Source organism: Balaenoptera ricei, chromosome 3 (assembly GCF_028023285.1).
Source record: "Balaenoptera ricei isolate mBalRic1 chromosome 3, mBalRic1.hap2, whole genome shotgun sequence".
In the NCBI taxonomy this organism is placed as follows: domain Eukaryota; kingdom Metazoa; phylum Chordata; class Mammalia; order Artiodactyla; family Balaenopteridae; genus Balaenoptera; species Balaenoptera ricei.
The window spans coordinates 116807450-116834452 of record NC_082641.1 but is presented as its reverse complement, the minus strand read 5'-3'; the positions used below and the strand labels follow the sequence as shown (position 1 = coordinate 116834452).

General features: G+C 45.8%; 1 protein-coding gene across 1 annotated transcript in view; it reads right to left on the bottom strand.

Moving 5' to 3' along the window:
* Positions 1-4414: 4414 nt before the first annotated feature.
* CTNNA1 (catenin alpha 1) overlaps positions 4415-27003 on the bottom strand; it is a 188116-nt gene continuing 165527 nt past the window's right edge. Inside the window, exons 11-18 of the mRNA XM_059917194.1 lie at positions 24761-24917; positions 16360-16560; positions 15648-15799; positions 10406-10516; positions 8629-8810; positions 8367-8472; positions 6632-6766; positions 4415-5608 (exon numbers count right to left, since the gene is read on the bottom strand). Of these exons, the coding sequence (XP_059773177.1) occupies positions 5321-5608; positions 6632-6766; positions 8367-8472; positions 8629-8810; positions 10406-10516; positions 15648-15799; positions 16360-16560; positions 24761-24917 (1332 nt within the window). The 3' untranslated portion in view covers positions 4415-5320. The remainder of the gene's footprint in view (positions 5609-6631; positions 6767-8366; positions 8473-8628; positions 8811-10405; positions 10517-15647; positions 15800-16359; positions 16561-24760; positions 24918-27003) is intronic.

Here is a 27003-nt window from a genome sequence, read left to right as displayed (position 1 = left end):
ATTGTGAACCAAAAAGAGTGAATCTTAATCCGTGTAAATTTATAGCTAAAAAATTTTAAGGTCATAAATACTCAGAACATACCCTTTCCTAACATTTGACTGTTATCTCTGCTCCTGAGATTACTCCCGTCTATTGCATCTAGTGGTGGAAACGCTTCTCTTCCTGCGCTTCTGTGCTTCTCTTCCCAGTTCCACTATCAGGACACCGCGTGGGTGGCTGGAAATCTGATGTGGTGGGAGTATTTACACCATAGAAGTTGGGAAATGCTACAGACCAAGGCTTAATTTATTGTTTTGTTGATTGTCTAGACTTGAGAAAGTGATGACGAAAACGTTAATGCCAATTAAACTTAAAGTGTGTCATCTATACATAGCACAAAAAATTGAGGAAATTGTCTTACAGTATTTGACAACTATTATCTGATTCAGCAAAGAGGTCACTCACTGACAAGTAAAATTCTCACACATATATTTTTGTTGTTTTACTTCCTTACTCCTTAAGGTAAACAAAAATATCAACCAATATTCATGTCAGAACTAGACTCTGTTGGTTGCACCCATAGGTTGGCTATGGATGCAAGAGTTCAGCAAAAATCAAAGAAAGCTTCAGTGGAATTTAGAGTAAAGAATATTGCATATTTTGTTATTTATGAATTGTGTGCTGTAATTCCTTTATAGGAGTAAAATGTATAACAAAATGTATGGTTATATATGCAGTCTCTCCCAACCCCACCCTGAAAAGCTGGTTGTTGCACATTATCCAGCAAACCACTGCTTAGGAATCACTGGAAACAAGGAAGAGAAGAGGATCAAGGTCAGAGGGCTGGACCAGCTCAACATTAGAGATCAAGAGAAGGAGCTGGTAAAGGATATCAGGAGCAGGGTAAGTGAAGGGTGTGGAGGTGGAAATCTAGCGAAAGTGTGACAGGGAAGGAGGGAGTGGCTGCAGGCTGCACGTGCTGCTGAGAGGAGGCTGGACCGTGTGGGGATAATGGTGGCGGGCAGTGGAGATGGGGTCTGAACACTCACCTGAGGAGCTCTGTGTAAGGGGAGGGGAGACATGGACTCAGAAGAGCTTTTTGTCTTTTTTTTTTTAAACTCTGGGAGCTATCAGAACATGTTTTGTGTGCTGATGAGAACGATCCAGGGGGAAGGAAAACTTGGCGAGGCAGGAAATGGAGGGGAGAATTGAGGGGTAAAATCCTTGAGTGGGCCGGGATCCAGTGACTAGTCAGGGGGTGGCTTTACCCAGGAGCCTGGAGAATTCCTGCATCCCGACAGGCAGAGTCCTGAGGACCCGTGCGGGGATGGGGCAGGTGTGGTGGGAGCGTGAGGGCGTTCCCAGCTGCCGGCCTCCTCGAGTCAGCCTCCTGGGAGGAAGACTGGGGGCGCCAGCCCCTTTGCTGCCGTCTAGGGCTCCAGAGGGATGGTCAGAACCTGGGCTTTAGAGGGACTGGATCTTGCGGCTGGGAGGAGGGGCTGGGCGGCTTGTGAGCTGTGTAACTTGGGTGAGGGCTCCGTGCCTGAGTCAGTTCCCACACCTGTGAAGTTTGAGGGGCAATAATAGCAGCAACACCTCCCAGGCTGTAAACAAGCAATGTGGGGATGTGGGTAAAGGCCTGACGGGGGCCCTGGGCGTCCCCAGCATGTGGCCGCTCCTCCTTTCTTCTTTCAGTGGAGTGGAGAGCGGAAGCTGTGAGGATTAAGGCTGCAGAGGGGAGGTGGGGCCTTTGAAGTGTCCACCTAGGCGCTGTGGGAGGCGCTGCAGGGCAGGGGGGAGGGCAGCTGGGCTCTGCCCAACCTGTGCACAGGTCGTGGCCAGAGCCGGTGTGTGGGGCGGCCAGGCCCAGAATGCCAGGCTGGCGAGGCGCCATCCGGCAGGGAGCTGGCCAGGCCTCACTGGAGGAGGTGTCACGGAGGGAGGTGACAGGGTCACCGCTGCCCTGGCTGAGAAGCAAGAAGCCTCAGGATGCTGAGGGGAGACAGTTCTCTTGGCGGTAGCCAAGGGGCAGGAGCAAATCCCCCCAAGGACATGGTGAGGTGAGTCTCTCCTGAGCTCAGCCCAGGCCACACCGCTTCCGATCATGGTCTCTGAGGAGGGCAGAGGAGGATCTCAGGATTTCTGGGCAAGGCCTCTGGTGCCTCCTCAGTGACCTGCTTTCTGCCTTCTAGTATCTTCTGATAGATTGGTTTAAAGCAATGAATCACTCGAATGGTTCAACAGCTATTTGTCAAGCACGTGCCAGGCCCTCTGCTGGGCAATGGGGTGACCAAGACCAATGCCGTTTCCCCAAGGAATGCAGGACAGTCCTGTGAGGGCTGGCGCCATGACACCACGTGCCATGGCCAAGAGGGCCAAGCCAAGGCCTGATGAGCAGGGAATGGTTGTGGGCCACTGTTTCCCATTGTGATATTGATACAAGGGATGATTTTAGGTGATGCATGAATGAGCAGTTACTAAAATTATTTTAACGTATTAGAAAAAAATGTAGCACATCAAACATGATTTCATAGATATTGCTTAGGAGGAGGCGAAGCTCAACAAAAGTCAGTCTTTTTAGGTAAATAATGGTATTAAGGTTGGGATGGCAAAGGTGATGACTGGGACATGCAAGTGATGGGCTCACAGGGAGAGCACGGGTGTGTCCCAGGAATTGCTTCCAGGGGGCAGTGTGGGTGCAGAGGGCAGGGTCACAGTGCCAGGCATTCTTGAGGCAGGCATGGGGGGCCCCAGAGGGTTGTATGCAGAGGCTCGACTCTTGAGAAGTTTTTGGAAGCTTCCTTTGCCACCAGGTGGAGAATGGATAATGGATGCTGGGGGCTGAGGGAGGTGGCTGTCCAGACGAGGGCTGGGGCTCAGCCTCTGAGAAGTAGATGGGCTGAGTGGGGAGATAGACTGGATGGTAACCTGGCACTGGGGTGCAGGGCTGTAGGACATCAGCGGATGGGGTGAAGCAGCTGGGGACAGACGTGTATCTGAAGCCCGGAAGACAGTTTCGGAATGTGAGAAACTGATGGCAACAAAAGCCATGCAAATGTTCCAAGCGTCAGCATGGATTCTGAGTCAGCCAGTAGGAACGGCTGAGTAAAGGGAGGCCAGTGCCTGTGGGCCTGGCCCCGCGAGGGATCCCCAGGGTGGCCATTTACTGTGTCCTGAGCCTTGGAGAGTCAGTGATAACAAAATAAGGATTCCTGTCCCTGTGAAGCTTACAATAGAAACAAATGGATGCGTAAATAGTTCAAAGCTATGAACAAGGAAGGCAGGGTAAGGATTTATCAGAGGAGGTCTTTCTGATAAGGGGACTTTTGACAAGACACCTGAAGGCAATCCTGAGAGGAAATAGTGGTCTCTGGGGAAAGTGGAACCACAAGTGTAAAGGGCAAATGACAAAGATTGGTGAGAGGGAAGGCCAGAGACAACAAGAGGCCAAACCCGTCATTTAGGACTCTTTTAGAACATGGAAGCCACTGAAAGGTTTGAGCTAAGAGAATGACATGCTCTGACTTGTATATAGGGGTTACCGTGACTGCCGTGGGAGCGGGACCATCAGGGAAGCCTGGTGGAGGGTAGGCTACTGCAGTGGTCCCCGTACAGACGTGGGAGCCACCTCCTGGCATGTGCCCTCCAACCGTGGACCAGGGGTGGTCTGTGTCACCAATAGAATACTGAAGGGATGACATTGCTTTTGAGATCAGGTTTTTATAAAACACTGTAGCTTCCATCTGGTTGCCGTTCTCTCAGATCATTCACTCTGGGGGGAGGCAGCTGCCATGGGAAGGCCCACCTGGCATGAACCGAAGCCTTCTGCTCACCTGCCCCGTGAAAGAGCCTGGAAGTGGACGCTCCAGCTCACAAGCCTCCAGAGACTGCAGCTTCATAAGAGACCCTGAGTCAGAACCTCCCACTAAGCTGCCCCTGGATTCCTGACCTTCAGCAACTGTGAGGTGATATTTGTTGTCTTAGCTGCTAAGTTTTAGGGCAGTTTGTTACACACGAATAGAAATTAATGCAGTGATGAGGGCTTAGACCAGGTGATGGCAAGCGGAACTGGTGAGAAATAGTTGGACCCAGCATATATTTCAAAGGGAAGAATCGATGGTCCAGTTTGAGATACTTACGAAGACATCCAAGTGGAGAGTTTAGGAAGCACGCAGTTATAAAAGTCTAGTTCTGGGAGAAGTTGGCATTTGGATGGTATTTAAAGTCAGGAGTCTGGCTAAGATCAGGAGTGAGCAGAACCAGAGAAGAGAAGAGGCCCAGGGGCTGAGCTCCTCACTGGGCAGTACCATCCAGGGAACGAGGGACAGCGGGAGGGCCCAGAGCACTGCAGATGCTGCAGGCAAATCCAGGAGATGTTTAATGTAAAACTCGACTCTACTGGAAGGCAAAGAAAAGGACTTTGGCTCCTTAGACTTGGTTTCATTTTGGACTTTATTGGGAAAAGTTAGTGTAAAAAACATTCAAATTCATAAAATTTAAATAAGTAAAATTATACCTTGTAGCTATAGTAATCGCTATAGTAATCACAAATAAGGTAAGTCTAAATTACTGCCTAAGCAAACACTATTTTGTCAGGCTTCTCTCATAAGCCCAAGGCAGGAAACACTGCAATTATTAGAAGTGAGCCCAATGATGAATTTGCATTTGAAGCTGAAGAAAGGGAAAAAAGCATGTTCTGATTACAGCATCACAACATTCTAGCCTGAAAAAAGCAACTTTATTAATGTCCTGCAGCAGAGTACATTAGTTATTGTAACCATGCATTAAAATTCTCATGTCATAAAGAGAGTAATCAGTTTTCTTCATGATACATTTATGTTTGACTCAGTTTCGTGTGGTTTGTCCCTCTGAAGACCTTTCTGGGAATGTTCCTTTTTCCAGGGCCTCCTAAGATGCCCAGGTTGCTTACTCTGGGTCATCTGGTCATTCAATACCAGTCAAACTGCCGGAACCAGTGGAAGCCCTCTCCCTGAACCAGGGTGGAGTCAGACCCCCTTCTCTCAAACCCTACAGCTGCCTGCCACCACTAGGAGGACAGGCATTTCAACTTGGTCAACAGTGTTACTAAGAAGTTAATGTGGGATTCTCTTTGGTTATGGAATTTTTACGCTTATAAAAAAATATAGCTAGATATATGCTCCTGAATTCTAAAAGTACTTTTGACTGACTTAAACACAAGTATGTCTTTGCAAAATTCACCAGCTTGGCCAGGTCTGAAATCTATTTTCCTATGGAATCTAACATCAGTGTTCTATTTAGCAAATACACGAGTGAAGAACAGTGACAGATCTTTAGGAGCCCTGAGGGCTGGGGGCAGCCTTAGATGCTGTCCATAGCTTTGAACTCACTGAGGGCCTGCACAGGGTTCACATGCTTCTTCTGAGATGCCCTCTTAATCTTGGTCTGTGTCTCATCCTGTTTCTCTCTCTTCACCAAGGGCTTTTTCTCAGGCGCCTTCATCTTCCACGACACAGCAGGGAGGTTAAGGGAAGCCATCCCCTGAGACTTCTGGTATTTGGTGGAGGCCACATAGGACGCCTTCACTGTCTGCACCACAGCGTTCATCAAGTTCTTGGCAGCTTGGATCAGGGACATGGCGCTGTCCACCTGAGAGGCACAGACAGGGAGGTGAGCACAGGCCTGACCTCCAACCCCACATGTACCCAGGGGCCTGCGTCTAGGTACCGGAGGGCCTGAACCCTCCGGTCCAGCTGGAGGCTGTCAGTCCCTGGCAGCGGAGTCCCCTCTCCTCCTGGACCAGGACAGGGTGGGGCAGCAGCCCTGCTCCTGATTGGCTCTCCCAATGACTGGGTGCTCTTATCCAAATACCCTGAAAATGCCTGTGTTTCAGGTCTTTTGAAGAAGGGAGGAGTGATAAAAACCTAAGGTACCATTACCTTACCTGCCCCCACCCCTCAACAAATTTTCATTCACTCACTCAAGTTGGGGGAGGATCTGCCGAAATCTTTTGCGTGATGGCAGAGCTATAACCATAAGCACCGAGAACAGCCACGGACGGCCATGGTGCAGGGGGAGGTGGCAATAAGTTAGCCTCCTAGACAGAGACCCCCCCCCCACCCAGTGCTTTCAGTAATGACCCAGGGAGTCTCCTCTCTCATTTAGAGAATATAGATAATTGCTCCCCAGAGACAGGGGCATTTATGTTGTAGCAGGTAAGCAAATGGTATGAGTATGTCCAACATACCAAGTCTTCTTTGAAAGGATATTCTGTGGGGTTTAGCAGAAGCCACAGGGCTTCAGTGGAGCGAGATGTCCTCTTTCCCCTGCCCCAGGTGACAAGGGAAGAGATACTACTTGGGAACTCTGAGCAGGGAGGGGGTTTGAGAAAGCCTATATGTCATCTCTGCAATTTCCGAACAGGCTCAGTTCTCTCTGGGGGAAGAAAAGCGACGAAGATAAAAATACTTTTACCTGTGGAGTGGTCAGCAAAGGGGAAGAGGCAAGCACTGTAAGAGCTCCTAGCTGTCACCAAGCAGAGCTGCAGTTCTGCAGGAAGTAGCCAATGTGCAGCCCTTGGCCTCTGAGGACCAAGAGGAAACTTCCAGTTTTCCCACAGCACACTTCCTAGCACGTTCCCACTGACCAGCTCTCTTCACAGATGGAACTTACCCCGGAGACGACCAGCTCCCCACCGAGGTTCTGCACCTCAGCCTTGACTTTGCTGCAGATGTTGAGCTGGTGGCAGTAGAGGGCGATGCGCTGCAGGTAGGCCAGCAGGTCCTGCTTGCAGGCTGAGTCTGGGCACTGACAGGAGAGCAGAATTAGCACCAAGCACTCTGAGCCCGGCCCAAACACACCCACCCCCACAGATATTTCTGAAAGGCTCAGTGTGCCACCAGCTTCTTTACTCCTTTGCTGGAGCAAAGGGCAAGAGAGAGGAGTTACCCAATTACCTGGGGCCATCATAGCCCTAGGCTACTCTCTGCTGCAGCCCCTGCCCCTAAAGGTGAAAAAAAAGCTTCAGCAAGCGAGAGTCTGGTTCTGGAGAAAAGTGAGAGTGCTGTGAGCTAGGTGATAACCATCCAAATAGCTCTTGTGCTCAGAGGGACTTTATCTGCTCAGTTATGATGCATTCTGTAAACACCTGATGAAAGGAGAGTCGTTTTAGGCAGACGGAGAACGGGTGAGTCAACCAAAGCAAGAAGAGCACGTGGGAGCCGTGGGGTCACGACCAGTCACAGGGAAACGCCTGTCTTGCTGCCAAAGCTCAGGGCCAGCTTCGGAGACTTCACCCAAAGAAGGAACAAAGCACCTCTCTCAAGTGTTTGTTTATGCAAAAACCTCCCTCCTGTGAGGCTGGGGTGCAGACCATGCTGGAGATTTAGAATTTTATTCTAAGAAGCTACTGAAGCATGGCAAAGCCATACCTCATTTGCATTTTAAGATGATCATATAAGACGACTGTGTTGGCAACTGTGTGGAGGCTGGAGTGCAGAGGAGAGAGCAGGAAATCAGTGAGGAGAGGCCACAGTCGTGCAGGCGTGGGCCATGCGTGTCAGGACTCAGCTGGGGGCTGCTAAGAGGGAAGGACCAGATAGATGGTGTTGAGATTCATGTGGCCAGTAGAAGCACGAGGGCCGAGTATCGGTTATTACATGAAAGAGGGGAGTTGAGGATGACTTCCCAATCTTTGGCTTGAGCAATGAGAAACCACTGTCACTTGTCCCGCAACCCCAATGCAGGCTGAGCGTGTGGATACTTAAGGGAAAGGAGTGGGAAGGGTTTGTAACTACAGCTGATAATATCTTGGAGCATCAAGGGGAATATATTGTAAACTTTCCAGGAGGTAGGAACCACATTTTTTTGGACATATCAATACAGAGAATGAAGGGATGAAGGCTGGGTGATTGAGGACATAGATGTCTGTCCCCAGTTGGGCACGTCAGCCTTCCAAAGCACTAGCCAAAAAGGCTCCTGATTCTCACATGAAATACTGCAATACTTCCACAAGAAGAGGCTCTTATACACCTAGTTTCAGTGTATTATTAGGGCTTGCAGAATTAGCTCCTGCCCAGAGCTGACATCCTGAAGAGATCTGGGAGATAATAAACAACAGTAAAGGCTGGTTTTAGCTGTCAACCAAGGGAAGATTTCAGGACATACACACCTACTCCAGAGATGTGCTGTAATGCAAACTGGGCCTGCCTTATAAAACTTGTCAAAGAAGAAACAGGAATACAGAAATCCTTAAAACTCTATGCTGATATTAGTCAAGCGGGTTGACGAGTTAAGAATTTTTGAGATGGGAAAAGTGCTGTGTCTCATGAAAAACACTGTTATCACCGCTGGGCTGCCAGAGTCCCAGGATGAACTTCGAGGCCCATGTGGCAAGTCTGTCACTTACATGGTCTGCGATGGTACGGCCAAGCTTATCCATCCGGGATCCCGCCTCAGCAATTTTCTTGGCGGCACTGATCACATCTGATGTGTTTTTGAGCGGTCCTTTACCTCTGAAAAAAGGGAACAAGAATGATCGTAGCTGAAGCCCTCGTAGGTGGAGATGAACAGAAAAGTGTGTACAGAGCAGCACGTCCTGCCTGTGTGAGGTGACCTGCAGGGAGGGGGGCAGCCCTCCGTGTAGCAGGTTGGGGCCGGGCACTGCTCACCGGGTAAAGTCTGTCATCTCCATCATGATCATGCACATCTGCTTGGCCAGCACGATGATGTCATTACCACTGTCGTCCCACTTGGACACTTCGGCATCCAGCTTGCTCTTTTCTTCCTGGAAGCTGGCCACCTGTTCCGCAATCTTTGCTTTTTGCTCCTGGGGAAGCTGAGCCATGATCGCCTAAAATCAGAAGCCCAGGAAGCTCTTACATAAAGAGAATATGAAATTCTCACAGTGCATTAGCCAAGAATATTTCCACCAAGCAATCTATGACACAGGTAGGCTAATGCTTTAATAGGTTTCATTTTGCCTGAAGAGCCATTTTGCACCGAAGTTTACAGCAGCCTGAATTCCCGACCCACTTTCAAGAACAAGTTTTAGTGTGGAGAAAAACAGGGTACGAGGGGTTGAAGGCCAGTACAGAAGCTTCATGATCACGCCTGCACAGGGACAGAATCTGCTTAACTTACTTCATTTCGGAGGATGAAACTTTTAAAGAATTAAGTCAGGCAGAGAAAGACAAATATCATATGCTATCACTCATATGTGGAATCTATTGATAATTTAAAAGAAAAGATACAAATGAACTTATTTACAAAACAGAAACAGACTTACAGATATCGAAAACAAACTTATGGTTACCAAAGGGGAAACGTGTGGGGGGCAGGGGGATAAATCAGGAGCTTGGGATGAACATACACACACTACCACATATATATCTCTTATGAGAGATAACCAACAAGGAACTACTGTATAGCACAGGGAACTCAATATTCTGTGATAACCTATATGAGAAAAGAATCTAAAAAAGAATGTATAACTGAATCACTTTGCTGATACCTGAAACTAATAGAACATTGTAAATCAACTATACTCCAATAAAATTAAAATATTAAAAAAAATAAACTTCATTTGAACCTTAAAAAAAAAAAGTTTCATCCTCTGCCTCCTGCCATGGGGAGAGGAGATGAGGGAGGGGCTGATACACGGAGTCCGTGGCAGGCCCGGTGGCTGTAATACATCTCCAACTTTGCAAGGTGACCCAGAAGTAGTTTTAGAATGTGTATTTTAAAGAAGGCAGGCAGGCAGGCAGAAGAGAACCTGCTGCAGAGTATACTTTTTAGGTACTTGAGACGGCATTTTAAACCTTATCACCGCAGCACCTGGAGGCCTGTTGCCCACCTCAAGTCACAGACTCAGGGCCTTGGGCTCCTCTCCACTCAGCTTCCCAAAATGCTTAGGACCGAGTGGGGCTTAAAGTAGGGATGTACCCGCTGTTCAAAATTTCTTCTAAGGGGTGAAAAAAGACTCCTTAGTAATATTTCTTGGCATCCTCCCAAAAACATAAATGCAGTTGATTGAAGATTTAATGACTTAAATGAATGCAATGGCTCTGATTTTCTTGAATGTACCACTGTTATTTTTTTTAACCCATGAATAATTAAATAGTTCATGCCTATGGTATCATTGAGATAGGCAAAGACAGCAATCTTTTTTGAATTTCACTGTCCTATTAACAAACATTGCATTGACTAGATCCTAGGGCTTTCCTGACTCAGGGCTCTTCACAAACCAAAGCTTCAGGGCACAGCTGAGAAGACGTTTTGGATGAACCTACAATTGACTAGCAGGTGCCACAACTTAGGTCCTACTGCCAGAGAAAACAAGAGGAAAAATGGTGTTCTTAATAATGAGAGTGTTTTCCTGGAAAAGAAAAAGCCAAGAACACAGAGGGACAGGGAGGGTCTGCAGGACAAGTTAAACTTGGTCCTTACCCGGGCACTCTGGCCAGCTATCAGCTGATCGTCTTCTGTCTGGACGCTTGTCCTGCTTCTGACATCGAAGTCTTCCGTCTCGAAGTCCGAGTCATCCAGCTCCTCAGGGGTCTGCCACCGAGACAGAAATCACAAGTCAAACACAACCCTAGGCCTCCAGCTGCCCCAGGCCTCTGGGCCCACAGCCTGATGTATAGACATCCAGAATTTTCTGCAGTATTTCAGACAGTCGTGAGGAATAAAGTTACAATCGCTCAGTATTTGTCTGAGGCCCTGCTTCAGCTCATGCACGTGCCAGGCGGCCCGTTCAACAAACAGCAAGCAAAGGCACCGCACCAGTACTTCCCAAAGGACACACGTCCTTTATGGGTATAAGGGTTTCAGTTTCTACCAATGAGTCGACACTCTTTGCTTGACAAAGGTTTTCACTTCTTAACGTACTTCTCCAACACCTGCATCTTAAGACAAAGGTGAGAGTTGTCCTGGGTGGAAAAGGTACTGTATTAAAAATAGCAGTTTCATACAACATTAAGCAGATTCTTATAACTTTCCTATTGTATGACAAAAAGAAAATTAAATGAATTAACTAATACGGGGACTTCTCTTAGGGTACCAAAGGCTGATTTGAGAGGTAAAAATAGGCAATGTATTTTTATGTACTTACTTTTATTAAAGAGAGAATATGGCAGATAAGGTCTGAATAAATACCAAAGGGACCGATTACTGGTCCTACCTCTTTGCTTTAATTATAAAATAAAATTCTTATTTTGTACACTCTCCAGCCTCTCATGATTAGCTGCTGACTTGAAACATAATGTCATCTTCTGGAAGTTATCAGCAACAGGGCAGCAGGCAGAACAGCTGGGGTTGGCTCTTAGCCCAGCCGGCTGGCCTGTGACAGGAGGGCAGTGAGGCGAGTCCCTCATCTGCACCAGGACCTAATCCAAGCCCAGCCCAAGGGCTTCCTGTGAGGAAGCATCCAAAACTGCCCAGAGTATGTTGGGTTTGTACAGGTGCAAAGGCCAGGCCTGCCCCTCCATGAGGAGGTGAAGACAGCCAGGGTCACTCGAGGAACCAGTGAGTCACACGGCAATGCAAGATCCTGGAGTCTTGCTGCCATTCGCCATTTTAATCCTGAGGTCACAGACACTTGAGCCTCAGTCTGTGGAGGAGCTTTGTCAAAGGGGTGCCCTCCTAACAGGATCTCCACTTCCCCACCTTCCTCGATAGCCCATCACAGACCCAAGAACTGTTCTTGCCAAGAAAACCAAATATCTCCTATTCGTTCATTCATTCACTGAATATGCGTGTGCCAAGCACTGTTCTAGGCCCTGAAGGTACAAAATGACACAGACAAAAATCCCTGCTCTCACATATATTCTGATGGGAAAAATGACAAAAGTGAATCACATGACCTATTAGAAAGTGATCAGGGCTTGCCTGGTGGCGCAGTGGTTGAGAATCTGCCTGCCAATGCAGGGGACACGGGTTCGAGCCCTGGTCTGGGAAGATCCCACATGCCGCGGAGCGACTGGGCCCGTGAGCCACAACTACTGAGCCTGCGCATCTGGAGCCTGTGCTCCGCAACAAGAGAGGCCACGATAGTGAGAGGCCCGCGCACCGCGATGAGGAGTGGCCCCCGCTTGCCACAACTAGAAGAAAGCCCTCGCACAGTAACGAAGACCCAACACAGCCATAAATAAATAAATTAATTAATTAAAAAAAAAAAAAAGAAAGTGATCAGTGCTATAAGTGCTATAAGTAAGCAGTAGAGGAGGATTGTAATTTTATATCGGTGGTCAGGAAAGGTCTCATGAGAAGGTGATATTGGAGCACAGACCTGAAGGCAATGAAGGTGGGAGCACAGGAGGTACCTGGGGGAGGAGTGTTCCGGCAGGACGGAGTCATCAACAGAACGGCCTGGGGAACTGGATGAATAGCAAGGCCACAGTAGGGGCTCAGCTCACTGTCCTTACGGCACAGTGTCAGCTGAAGCCCTGGGAGCAAAGGCGGGGGAGCAGTAGGAGATGAGGTCAGAGAGGTGACAGGTTTGGCTCCTCGAAGGCCTTGTGGGCCAGTGTAAGGACTGAGTGACATGGCAGCCTTTGGAGAGTACTAGGCAGTAGATAACGTGATCTAATTGAAGCTTAAAAGGATCACCCTGGGTGCTCTGTGGATGAGACTGCAGGCAGGGATGCAAATAGGGAGACTGGCTGAGAAGCAAGCAATTGCATGAATCCAGGTGAGAGATGCTGGTGGCCTGGACCAGGGTAGGAACAGTGTTCAGAGTTTCTATTTATTGTGAAGGTAGATCCAACAGGATTTGCTGATAAATCAGATTCAGGGTTTGAGGCAAAAAGTGGAATCAAAGGTGAATCCAAGGTTCGGGCCTGAGCAAGTGGAAGACGGATTTGCCATCAACTGATATGAGAAAACAGGGTGGAGAGAGATGAGGAGCTCACTTTGGGGAATAATAAGCTTGAGGTGCCTATTAGACAAGTGAGAGGCAGTAGGCAAGGTGGCTAGATGAGTGTGGACCGCAGGAGAGTCAACCTCTTGCTGGTTTTCTCACGTCTTTATGCACCAGGGGAATGAGTACAGTCAGAAAAGAGAGAGGTGAAAAACTGTGCTACAAGGTGTACCAGTGGTAAGGGGCTGAGAAGATGAGGGATGAGGATAAACCAGCAAAGGAGACTGAGGAGGAGGGGGGCCAGGAGATTTTCTTATAACAGGAGAAATAATGGCATGTTTGTATGCTGGGGGGAAGGTGCTGGAGGAAGAGAGAATGGGACCCAGTGCAGGGGACGGGCTCAGCCAGGAGAAGATGTTCTAACTGCTTCAGGATCCTCAATGCAACAGACACTGAGGCCAGACACGCAGGATGGGGCACAGATGGGGAGGCAAGCAGGAAGGTATGAAATGCTGCCAGACTCTATGGCTGTGTGGGCGAGGCTGCATGGCATCAAGGGCCCCCTGATGGTCCTGGGTTCGGTGACCCCAGTCAGGGTGGCTGCACTTTTCTACACCATGCTCAGCAGGAGAAGGAATTTCACTAGGATTGTATTTTGCAAGGCAAATAAGAGGACATAAAAGGGGGCAAAGGAGATTATACTGATGGACCAGACTCAAAGCTAGAAAAGGAGTGAGGCAAGGACCTGAAGGGCTGAGTGAGGGTTGCAAGTGGGGAGGGCCAACGGGCTGAAGATCCTGATGGACTCAAAGGACTGTTGGGAGTCACAGCACCAGAGACAGTGAGCGGACGGAAGGGGGAAACTTGACACTGGGATGATGTAGATACTGGTAATGACAAGGACTGGGTAAGACTAGGCAAGTGAGGTTGAGGTTGGGGGAGGATAAGACATCAAGAAACTGAGAGGCCCGGGGGTTGGAAGGATGATTCCTGAATTAAAATCAAGACAATACGGGAGGAGTTAAACCACTGCTGCCGCAGACCTACTTTGCCCTTGCTCTGGGCCCTCCCAGCTGACCACACCCCGGGTTCTATCTCACCGAGCCTGCCAGGGCCTCTGTCATACTTAACGCTCCAACACAGCAGTAAGTGCGCAAGAAACAGCTATTACATGCCAGGCCCTGAGCTGAACACGTTACCTCCATTTCATCCCATTAAAACCTTCAACACCATCATTTGAGTCTCAGAAAGATAAGGAAACTTGCTTAGAGTCACAGACGTGAAGAGGAATCCAAGCTGCCTGGCTGTTCCCAGGGTGTGGTTTCCCACAACCCGATCTGCTTCCACAGAACAGGCCCTGGAATGTGCAGGCATCCTGGAGTGTGCGCAGTACCAGCTCACGTAAAACCCCAAAGGCATTAACCTCAAACACCCAGCAACTCCTCATTATCATTAATGTTTCTTCTATTCTCTAAGTGTCTGTCAGTATGCAAAGAACTTTGGAAAAATAGGGCTGTGTTTTACCACCACCGGTACACCTGACCCAGGGATCCCTTCACACCACTGAGATCTGGCTGCTGGGTTTAACCTTGCATTCAACTGGGCCAGGCCCTGCTGAGCATGGGTTGCTCTCTAGTACAGCAGCAGGCGTGAAGAAAGCAAAAAGGTTCCCCCAGCTCTCCCCCCCACACCCCAGCATGTCCAGGTGACCTGGGCCTGCAGGGACAGCCATCAGCCAACCAGGCCACCCTTGAATAGTTCTCTTTCCTCCTCACCCCAGAGAGAAACGCAGTCTTGCCCAAGCATTTCTACACTGCATACAGAATGGGTCCAGCCTAATGCACCTGCCTCAGAAATGGCCTCTGTTTCCAGCTGAGGGGGTAAAAAGTGAGACAGAACCCCTGCCTACCTTGGGAGGTTTGACTAGCAACCCATGAAGGTGTAACTGAAACTCCCCTGACCCGACTAGATAGTCAGCATAGCAAAGCAGCTGTCTACTCAGCAGGCAGACCCTGCATTCCAACTGCTGGCAGGGATGGCCCGAGCCTGGGGGAGGTCCAGGTGAGCCTGGGGGAGCTTGGCAGAGGCTCTGCTCCCAGCTTCCAGAGCTGTTCATGCTCAGAACAGCATGTGAGGGATCAACTGCTATGGAAAGGGCAGCTGTGAGTCCCAGCGCAGCACACTGGGGATGATCACAGAGGAGTCAGTAGTTTCTCAAAACCCCTCTGTGCATGCTAATCCACAGGGGGCCCTAGACATTGTCTCAGATGGTGAGAACTGCTGCTGCCTCAGAGAGGATGGGTCACATGGGGCCCAGAGCAGGTGGCACTTCCATTCAGCTACGGTGAGAGGGCTCAACGCTTGGCCCCAAGCCCGGGAGTTGCCACAGCCCCTCATTCTCACCCTCAAAACCCTGGGGTTCTAGCATCCTGCCTGCCTGCCACCTTTGAGGCGAGGGGTGCTCCATGTAAAGAAGAGCTTCAACCTGCATTCAGGAAATACTCCCTTCTCTGAAATTAACTGATGAGCCTTTATTTTCTGTAGTTTCCCTCTAACTCAAACGGAAGCCTCATATTTGTGGCAATTGTTTAACTTAAAGTAAATCGTCAAGGCCAACTCATACTAGCTCCCCTTCTCAGCCCAAGTTTGGGCTCTAACTTGCAACTAAGTCATTTTAGACAACGTAATTAAATATATCTCATTCTAACAGCTTTTAGATTCATGGTTTTAATATACTGCCACTCATCTGCTGAGTTCCAAAATGACGCATTGCTCAAGTTTAGCAAATGATAAGAAAGAAGCTGTTAAAACATCTGAAATGCAGTTACTCACCCTTATCATCAACACCGCTTTCCTGATGTCCCGGATGCCATCGTACACCAGGCGTGAGGCATCGATAAACTCGTTCTCATCCATGGGCTGGGCGGGGTCCGAGCTGAGGGCTTCCACGGCCGCTTCCACTTGCTCGGTAAAACGTGGCATGACTGCGGAGAAGAGAGCATGGCAGATCCTGCTGGCCCTGCAAACATCATTGCTCTACCAGCCCTCCCTAAATCCCTCAGTTAGACACAAAGAGGCAGGGTGCATGATGAAGAGCCTCTGCTTCTACCTATGTGAGAAGTATTTATGGTTGAAATAAATCAAATGCTGTATTTTACAGACTCAAATCATCTTCTTTGTCTCTGGGCAGATTCTGCAACATAGGATTTACATGGTTGAGAACTGGGATTAACTTGAGGCCTTGCTAGAATGGGACCCTCCTTAATTTACTGTGTTCACTGACAGGAGATATAACTCAGATGTTCATCTTAAAATAACTCCCATTATTAATCGTGGGACACACATGAAGGAAATGTGTTTGTGAGGCCTTAATGTGGCTGACCAACTTCTCACAAATCTGACATACCTTCCAGAATTCTTGTCCTAAGACCAAACTGGGTCCCAGCGTCCTACTTCCTAACCACAGGGCCTGCACTAACTGGATGGCCTGGCCACCAGGCCATCTGTGTGTGGGGAGCACACGGAAGGGAGGCAGCCCCCGCACCTGTGTTGGAGAGGAGCTTGGTGGCTTCCAGCACCTTCTCTGTGTAGACCCCTGGCTCATAGTTGTCCATCTCTGAGGTGACCACGTGAATGACCCGAGCAGCTCGGCCTCGAATTGCACCAGCTGTGCGGTCCAGCCCATCCACATCTTTCTCTTGGAGAGCAATGACACATTTGTTCACGTCTTCCAAAATGTGATTCTCTGAGGAACAAACAAAAAAAGCTGAATGAGGGAGGAGGCCTTCCACTAGAAGGGGACAACTGTAAGTTGGCATCTATCATTCATCGACAGCTCACTCTGTGCCAGCTATGGTGCCAAAAGCTTTACACGTATCATTTCACTCAAGAGACCGGATTAACTGTCCCACAGAAACTCAATCTGCAATCACCTCCAAAAATAACAATCTTTATTCCAGGTTTAAAAGAGAGAGACAGAGATGCCCATCTTTAAGGCACAGTTGTTTTAAGCCAGGCAGAAAATTCAAGATCACAGAATCCTTAATAACTTCTCCTTCCCTTAAATAATTTCACTGGTTTTACATCTCAAACAAAGTCTAAATTAGAAGAAAAGGGTCACTATAAGGTCTTATTCTCCCAGTTCCTTGCCCCTCCCTCCAGTAGATGCCAATGGTATTCAGACAAGCTACCAAGATGCCAGGACAGCTCTGGAACAAGAAAAGGTCCTGGAAGGCAGGTTAAAGCCCCGTCTGGAGGGCACTGAGGGACCGCCCCTGAAGTCAAACATTCAGTAAACCACTCATGGGATGCAGGTGGGCCTGTTGTGATATTTGAGGAAACCCTTGACTCCTGTTAAGCTGTCTAGTCATAGAGCTGGATTTGGAGGACTCACCAAAACTATTTTTTTCCTCAAAGCAAAAAGCTTGGCAGTGGGTATTGGAAAAAACAGAGTGAGGAGTCCGCTTCAACCTCATCTATAATAGCCAAGTGTCCAAGAGCAGAGTGGGTAATAAATCATGGGCACTGTGCAGCCATTAAAATGGATGAGGTTGATATGTAGGGATCGACCCAGAATGGGAAAGGGAATGTTCTCACCACCAGGAACTGCAGAGTCCACCAGCAGACAGCCCAAGTGACAGGGACACCCACAGTCCACGGGGTGGGTGGGTGAGCAACACAAAGCCTCCAGGTCACTGCCTGGCCATTTCCTTCCAGCTTGGAAAGGAGCTTTCAAGACACGTAAGAACTCTTAGAAGCAGTGTCTGTTAAAGACATGCTCACTTCCTTAAACCAAGAAAGTACCTGGCACAATAGGTGAAAGACTAATGGTTCTGGTTTTTCTGGAAGAGACAGGACAATTAGGGCAAACAGTTTAAAAAGAACCCACCACTTATCCCATTAAATCAACATGCTGACCCATCTACATCAACTTCTTAAAAGAAATAAAACACAACTGAAGCCTCCATGTACCCTCCGTGATTCCATCAGCAACTCCTGCTCTGGGAAGGCAGAGCATGGCTTTCACACCTCATTCTAACACATGATTTTACACTCTTCATATAATTTGAATCCACAGGAAATATATTATTGTATAAAACAGTAACACTGTTTACTATAATAATCTGTTTAAGAAACACATCTGGGGCTTCCCTGGTGGCGCCGTGGTTAAGAATCCGCCTGCTAGGGGCTTCCCTGGTGGCGCAGTGGTTGAGAATCTGCCTGCCAATTGAGGGGACATGGGTTCGAGCCCTGGTCTGGGAAGATCCCACATGCCGCGGAGCAACAGAGCCCGTGAGCCACAACTACTGAGCCTGCGTGTCTGGAGCCTGTGCTCCACAACAAGAGAGGCCACGATAGTGAGAGGCCCGTGCACCGCGATGAAGAGTGGCCCCCACTTGCCGCAACTAGAGAAAGCCCTCGCACAGAAACGAAGACCCAACACAGCCAAAAATAAATAAATAAATTAATTAATTAATTTAAAAAAAAAGAGTAGCGATTAAAAATACAGATTAAAAAAAAAAAAAAAAAGAATCCGCCTGCCAATGCAGGGGACACGGGTTCGATCCCTGGTCTGGGAAGATCCCACATGCTGCAGAGCAACTAAGCCCGTGCACCAGAACTACTGAGCCTGCGCTCTAGAGCCCATGAGCCACAACTACTGATCCCACGGGCCACAACTACTGAAGCCCGCACGCCTAGAGTCCGTGCTCTGCAACAAGAGAAGCCACTGCAGTGAGAAGCCCGTGCACCGCAACAAAGAGTAGCCCCCGCTTGCCGCAACTAGAGAAAGCCCACATGCAGCAACAAAGATCCAACTCAGCCAAAAAGAAAGAAAGAAAGAAAGAAACACACCTGGTCATTTCTTTGCCATCCCTGGTTACCTTATGCTTTGACCTGTCATTATGTAGACTGGTTCCTGATTTAATTCCCTTCCAAAAGTCATTACCCTTCCCTCACAGCCTCTGCTAACATACTCAGTCAAGTTATATAGGACAATGTCTAGTGGTCACGATGCTATTTCCTCTTATCTCAAGGGGAGCCAGAGGCAAGTGATACTTAGTGGATTCAGCAAAGAATAGAGCCACCACAATGCCCTGCCTTTGGGCTTCAAGATCCCCTGTAGGCTCTGGGAACAAGGCCCTTCATTTTGTAGTTCCCTAGAGACTGCAGGCAGGGACTTGCACCCACAAAACTAAACATACTCTTACCTATGACCCAGCAATTGCACCCCTTGGTATTTATGCAGTGGAGCTAAAAACTTAAGTCCTCATAAAAACCTGCACACAGATGTTTATAGCAGCTTTATTCATAATTGCCAAAACTGGGAAGCAACCGAGGCATGCTTCAGTAGGTGAACTGAAAAACTGTGGTACATCCAGACAGTGGAATATTATTCAGCACTTTAAAAAAAAAAGTGCTATTAAGCTACGAAGAGACATGCAGGAACCTTGGGGGTTGCCAGGGGTTGGAGCAGGGAGGAATGAATAGGTGGAGCACAGAGGATTTTTAAGGCAGTGAAAACACTCAATGGTGGATACATTTGTCCAAACCTATGAAGTATATACCACCAAGAGTGAACAGGAATGTATATTATGGACTTTGGGTGATAATGAGGTGTCAACGTAGGTTCATCAATTGTAACAAATGTGCTACTGTCGTGGGAGATGTTGATAATGGGAGAGGCTGTGCGTGTGTGGCGGCCGGAAGTAGATGGAAAGTCTCTGTACCCTCCTCTTAATTTGGCTGTGAACCTAAAACTGCTCTAAAAGTCTTTTTAAAAAATAAAAATTCATCAATTAAAATAAATATCTTTCCAGGGAAAGCCAAAATATGGTAAAAATTTCTACTGCAGAAGGGAAAAGTGAATTACCACAAGATAGCTAAGAAGACCATAATTTAGCATGTGCTAATTCAAAAATTAGGAGACTTGCTAGAATTTACACCATTGCACTACTGAAAGAGATAACATGTTAAACTTTTTACATAAACCAGTTTTAGGAGGAATATGTGAACCAATTATAAGGATAAATGGATTTAGAGCCCATGTTTAGATCAGAAACATCTTTTATATACAAACTCTCTACATATTAAACTAAGCAGACTGGTACTGAGCCTGCCTACCATACTAGGCCTTAGGTTAAAAACTGCTGCTTTTACTGAATCTAACATTTGGGGAAGGGGAAGGAAAGGAATAAAAAGGAAAGAAAAGATGTTACTAATGAAACTATGAACCAATGTTTTCTCATATCACTGATTTTTAAGACTCATCCTGGTATCAGGATTGTTAATACCAGGGGAGGGAAAGCACATCTTAGAATCAATGAAGTATAGCATTCTTTGTCATTCATTAAACAAAGTAGCCCAAACTTCCACCAAGGATTTGTTAACCTTCATCTAGGCAAGTGTGTTTTTAAAAATCAATTTAGATTTTCTTGAATTTATACAGGTTTTCTTCCAGCTGAACCCAAACCAGGGAAGAGCTTGCCATTCTTTAGCCACCAAGGAAGGCTTCTATTTCAGGAAGCTGACTAAGGTAACATTTTCCACTTTCATTGGGAAAGCCCCAGCCAGCTGAGGCCACTATATACCCAGGACACAACAACCTGCTCTCTACACTTGAGCCCTAAGGGAGAAGTGAGTTCCCACTGGACATGTGCAAATATGGGAGGGTTGGAGGTACCCACACTAACTTAAACCATAAGTTACCTTAATTGAATTTCCAAGTAAACTCAGCATGGCTCCATTTTGAGCAGACACGCCAATCTGTACCCCATTAAAAACTGATCGTTTAATACAGTCTTTATCTGTAGATGCTTCTAAAAGGAAAAAAAACCTACACACACACATACAACAGTCTATCTCCAAGGGGTCACATTATGGACGTTAACATATCTGATTTTCATTTGAAAATCTTTCTAGAACTGCCTCCACAGATCTTCCTCATCCATATTAATGGCTGTACCGTACCCTACTGAATAGATGGAGGGGCCATCATTCACTTATCCAGTCTTCTCTTAGGCATTTTGGCTGAAGTGAACATCCTTGTACAGGTATTTTGGCAAACATCTATGTACACATCCCTGGGGAAAATTTCTAGCAATGGGAATACTAAGTCAAAAGGCATATACGTATAAAGTAGATGTATGATGCCTAACTGCCCACCGGAACCAAGCCAACTGGCATTCTCCAGAAAGCCTGCATGAACTTATACTTCAATCCACAATGTCTAACAGGGCCCGTTCTGCCCTCCCCTTGCTCTGGATATCTTTATCAGTGTAGCCTTATGCATACACAGGAGATGATAATATTAATACGTTATATAGAGAACCTACTCTAATATTATGGAAAGATTCTGAGTGCTTGACATTCAACTCACTCTACAGTAACCATTTTTAAAAAATCACTATTAATTAATGTGGAAACCAGGCACAGAAGTATTGAGTGACTTGCTCAAGCTAGGGGGCATGGGGGTCAGAAATCAAACTAACTTCACCACTTACTTACCTTACTTTCAGTTTTGGATTTTTGCGATTAAACACAAAAACAAAAATTAGGTACAAAAACCCTTTTATTTAGACCAATCAGACCAAATAATTTGGGCACACTGACACTGAAGAAGAAAGAGTACAAATTACTACTCTTATGTGTTGCCCCAAAGTATCTAATGCATTATGTTATTTGTTTCCAAGAGCACTTGGTAAAGAAAAGTAATAAACCCAACTAGAACCACTCTAACCAACCACTTGCAACTTTAAAAAAAAGGTGTGTGTGTGTGGGGAGGATCAGAACTTCCACATGAAAGCAGAGTAAACGAATGAGAAAGTAAATTTCATTTCCATGGAAAATGTTTATCAAATACAATTCAAATGAAATTCAAACAGTCTTTATCGCTTTGATAAATTTCAAACCACTGTCCTTAAGGGATCGGTCCATATAAATATATTCACGGTTTGCTGAACGCTCTGTAGCATCCTAAACCACCTCCAATATTTACAAGGCAACCTTCTAAATAGAACAGCTTGGGGAACAGGGGTCCCGCTCCCTCTCCCCGGAGGTGGCTTGCATGTCCCTCTCTATTTTCAAGTGCCACTGGCATATTTGATACACAGTGACTCAAGTTCCCCCTGCCCTGCAGCCTCATGAAACACTGGCATCAGGGTCTTAGTGGCTTTACCAGGTTATACACAAGATGACCATTAATTTTTGAGCCACAAATTTAGGATATAACTTGTAATAAGCACGAGGGAACTTCTGGAACCAATGGGACAGAATATCCAGGAACAACGGATATAAAGCAGCAGAGGGTCCTTTCAGTTCTATTCCCTAAGTAACTTCCCCTTGGATGGATTCTCATGAGTGGGCAGGGCTACAGCAAACACACAGGCCCCAGGGATTCCAAGGGGGATTGATGGTGAAAAATCATTACTAGAAATATTTCTCAAAACCTATCACACTGCCATAGGGCCACAATATCCCAGGACACAGTAAAACACCACCACTCCAAGAAGTCAAGTAGCATTCTTACTTTTCATTAGGTAAAATTTTATGAAGTCCACCAACGTTAAGCCAGACCCTGTGCTGGGCACTTGTCTAGCAGCCCCCTACTCAGAAACATGCCCACCTTGCTGACAGACTACTGAGCCTCTGGGTAATAGGAGTGGGCAGATCTCAGTTCTGGTATAAAGACTGCACACAGTGGTTGCAGATGACGCCTGCTCTCCAATCCGCGGGGCACCTCTAGAGAGGCTGTGAGTTGTACAAGGGCCAAGGACTGGGGACCAGTGGGGGCCTGCCCGGTTGAAAATGGGATTCCTCTCAACGAGAGCCAGTGTTATCAGGTGAGATGAAGAGACATCTCTAGTCTGCCACATAAAAAGTGCTAAAGCTGCCATGGGTGAGGTAAGTGCATAAGGGTATAAAGGAGTCTGAATGCTAAAAATTAACTGGTCAATCCAGCAGAACTCTGCACAGGCATCTGCTTGTCTCTTCCCTTCATCCCATGCCCCGAAAAAGCACACCATAAAAATCAAAGGAATTGTGAATAACAGTCTTGTCCTGTTAATTATTTAATTACTTGACACTGCTAAGCAAGCCTGTGACCAAACATTAGAGAAACACACTAAGGTGGATCTTTAAAATTCAGATGCTCTGAAAGCACCACCACTTTCTGACTGAGAGGACTGTTCTGTGTTTTTATTTGCTAAATAGAAACTGTCTAAATTCCTTTCCATCAAGTCAACCCTTCTACTTTCCCACATTTGCATAAAAGTTGAACATACTCACCAGATGAAAGTGTATCTGTTAAAGAATCAGATTTCTCTTTACCGTTCTTCTGTTTTATGTCATATACCCTAAAGACACTGCCTGGATCCCACTAAATGCTACTGCAAAATCCCTTTTGTTCTCTGGTTTGAAGAATGTTGCATGAGGAACATTTGATTCTATTACATTTTATTTTGTTATAAGAAGGACCGAAAACCCCTTGAGACCAAGCCTTACTTGGTAAGTAAGTTTAAGAATGTAGTATCTATCTCTGGAGGGGGGCTTTGCATTTAGATTTCAGAATTTGTTGTTTGCTTAAAAGTGTGCTGTGAAGGTGGAATGTTTTTCTCTAAACCTATGAAAAAGAATAATTCAGTACTTCACTGGGAAAAACAACAGAAGGCCAAGATTTCCCAAAAAAGCAATTCCTGCATTTTTGGCACCTGCAAAGATGTGCTTACAAATGGGTTTTCTGTTTTAAACTACCAGCACCTGCAATTTGGCAGTCCTGCAGCAGCATGGTTTACCCCCTTGTTTTGCAGTTTATGGATTGCCTGCTCCCCACTATCTCAAGTAGAGCCAAAGCTCCAATCCCAAGGAGAGCGAGCAGACACAGGGGAACATTGGTATGCAGAACACACTGTCACCTTATATAAGTCACTGCTGGAGGACTGTGCTGTGCATGTCCTTAAGCCCCGCTTCTGTTTCAAGCCCCATGGCCACTCACATCTCCCACATTCCAAACTGTGGTTCCCTGGGGTGACAGGTAGTTTCAGCCCTACAAGTACCAGCCGTTGACTCTGCCCACAGCCACTGGCCTCAGGAAGCCTGGCACCTCCAGAGAGCAAGCAGTGCAGTCGAGGGCAGCAGAGGCCTGTTAAATGGAGAATGCATTTATACTTGCTCAACTCTAAGAAGATGGATTGAAATTTATCTGTGTGTGATAAACAGGGAATTGCAGTTGACAGACATTTTCTATATGAATGCAATTTACTATGTCATTACCAGTTTATGTTTATATAATGAAATCAACTGTTTTTGTGAGGTGAATTACCCAGATTTATTTTTTGCAAGTTCATAATTAAATGGTACTTAAATATTTCCTCTCTGTTTTCTATCTGTGCATCATGCAGACAGCGTCTTTCGAAAAGTAGGCAGTTAAACTATGATCTTTTCTGAGGGAGAGAGAAAGAGAAGCTTTCCAAGGGGAACAAGTTTTACAAAAGAAACTAAAGCTAATGATGTTGGGAATCCCTCCTCCTAAGTCTCACAGGCTCATAACAAATAACCACAGCCTGGACACAGGTCAATGTTTTTTCTAAACACACCAGCAGCAAGAGGGGTGGATGGCTATGGTATTGTACAGGTCACAGCTGCAAGATCTTACTCTATATAAACAGAAAAACCTCTGCCAGGCAGATTACTAATTCACACTTCTAAGGTCGAGACCAGCCCCATAACAAGGGAAATAACTCCAACCCCACGTCCCACTGTTCAGGAGTCAGTGGTAGCTTTTTTTGTTGTTGTTGTTGTTTTTAATTAAAATGAAAACCAGCACTATATCATTGCTAGAATAATTTACCTGCCCATACTTGGGGGCGTTTTGATTGCCCATTATTGTAACTTAGGTGAAAGTAATTATGCACATCCTCACATACTTCTCTGGGGAATCAGCTCATTACCTGAGACAGCCAAAAAGTCATCAATGGAAGTAATGTCATCGACAGCATCTGTGAGAACTCGGACTTGTTTTTCCCACTGTTCTTTAAAAAGATCCATGTTCTCTTGGGCCAGTTTACTCTGTGGTTTTGCTGCTAAAGCCAATGCAGCATTGATAACCTGCAAAGACATTAAAGTTCATTGTTTACTCTTTGAGAGTCATGAAAACAAAACAAGTGAGACAATTTGGTCAGCAGAGTGGCTATGGCTTTGTCTCCTGTGCATTTCATGAGGACGCATGATACCACGTGCTCCACTGTAACAGTTACAAAAATGAAGTAGAGAAGTATTAAACAACAGGCTTTATATGTGAATGGAGAAGTAATACATCTGAAATACAGTAATACACTGGAACTATGGATGATAACAAACAAAAGTATCTCTAATCTCTCCACCCTGTGATAACAACTCTTCACAGTTTTTGACATTATATTCCAGGCTTTTTTTCTCCTCACATACACACGTTATGTGTGCCAAATCAAAAAATACATAATTAGAATTATATGCTACATAAAACTGACTATTCCTGTTTCTTCTTTTAAATACTTCTCCATATCATTAAATGTATGTTAAAAAACATTAACTGTTCATTATTCCATCTTACAGATGCACATCACTATTCTAATTATACGATACCTAGGTTTGTTCCAGTCACCCACCATTCTTAGTCTTGTGATGAACATTTGGCATTTTAGGTTCTTGGTACATTCTCAAAGTACATCTGTGAAAAATATTTTTTTCTGAGATATACTGTATTTGACATATAATAACTTCACAGAAAGTGTAACATTTATTAAGTTTAGAAAGTAATTTCTTCTAGAATAATAAAAAGTAACTTCTTTAGAAAAAAAAAAAACAGCTTTACTGAAATATAATTTTATATACCAAACAAGTCACCCATTTAAATTGTAAGATTCAAAAATTTTTGGTATATTCAGTTTTGTAACCATCACCACAATCATTTTAGAACATGTCCATCACTCCAAAAAGAAACCCCACACCCACTAGCAGTCACTCCCTATTTCCCTGAACCCTGTCTCCTGGCAACCACTAACTTAACTTCTGTCTTTATGGATTTACCTATTCTGGACTTTTCCTTAAAATGGAATCATATTAATATGTGCATTTTTGGAACTAGCTCCTTTCACTTAACATGTTTCCAAGGTTCATACATGCTATAGAATGTATCAGTACTTCATCCTTTTTATTGACAAATAATATGTCATTATACGAATTTACCACATTTTCTTCATTCATCAGCTGACAAACATCTGAATTCTTTCTACTTTTTGGTCATTATGAATAATGCTACTATGAACATTCAGATATGTGTTTTGTTTGTTATCATTATTCTTGAATATATAACTAGGAATGGAATTGCTGGATCATATGGTTAACTTTCTGAGGAACTGCCTTACTGTCTTCCAAAGCAGTTGAACCATTTTTCATTCCTACCAGCATGTATGAGGGTTCCCATTTCCCCACATCTTCAACACCTGCTTTTCTTTTTTCCTTTTTTTAAAAAATTTTAGCCATCCTAGTGGATGTGAAGTGATATCTCATTGAGGTTTTGATTTCCATTTCCCTGATGGCTCATGATGTTGCTTATCTTTTAATGTACTTGTTGACCACTAGTGTATATTCTTTGGAGAAATGCCTTTCAGATCCTTTGATGTATTCAGTGAATGAGTGAATAATGAAAGTAAGTATGAAAAGGAGCTGAGAGAATAATTAGTAAGATTTCTATGTACAAGAGGCTTATGGGTTATTGGAAATAAATGTGTTCATAATAATGCAACTCTGAAGGTAAGCAAAGACAAGAGGAAACTGGTGGTGATGGAGTGGACATCTGGAAGAGGCAGAACAACAGCTATCACAGAGTCATCTGGGCATGCTACCTGAGGGCTGGAGTTTGGGATGATGTTTTCTCGGTGCTATAGAAACCACATGCCTTCAGGTCATATGTATAATTCCTAATATACTGGAGAGGTATTCAAGAGTGAGGTTATCAACTTAGCCCCCCCAACCCCCCAAAGACTGTAATCAACAAACTAAAGAAGAATCAGATCCATTAGACTGGTGCAACTATTCCTCTTCCCTCCTAGATAACTGGAAGGGATAGATGATATCAAGACTATCAATTATAGATTCATAGACTTTGGGGACTAGGCTATCCCAGTTATTATTAATAGCCCACTACTTTCAA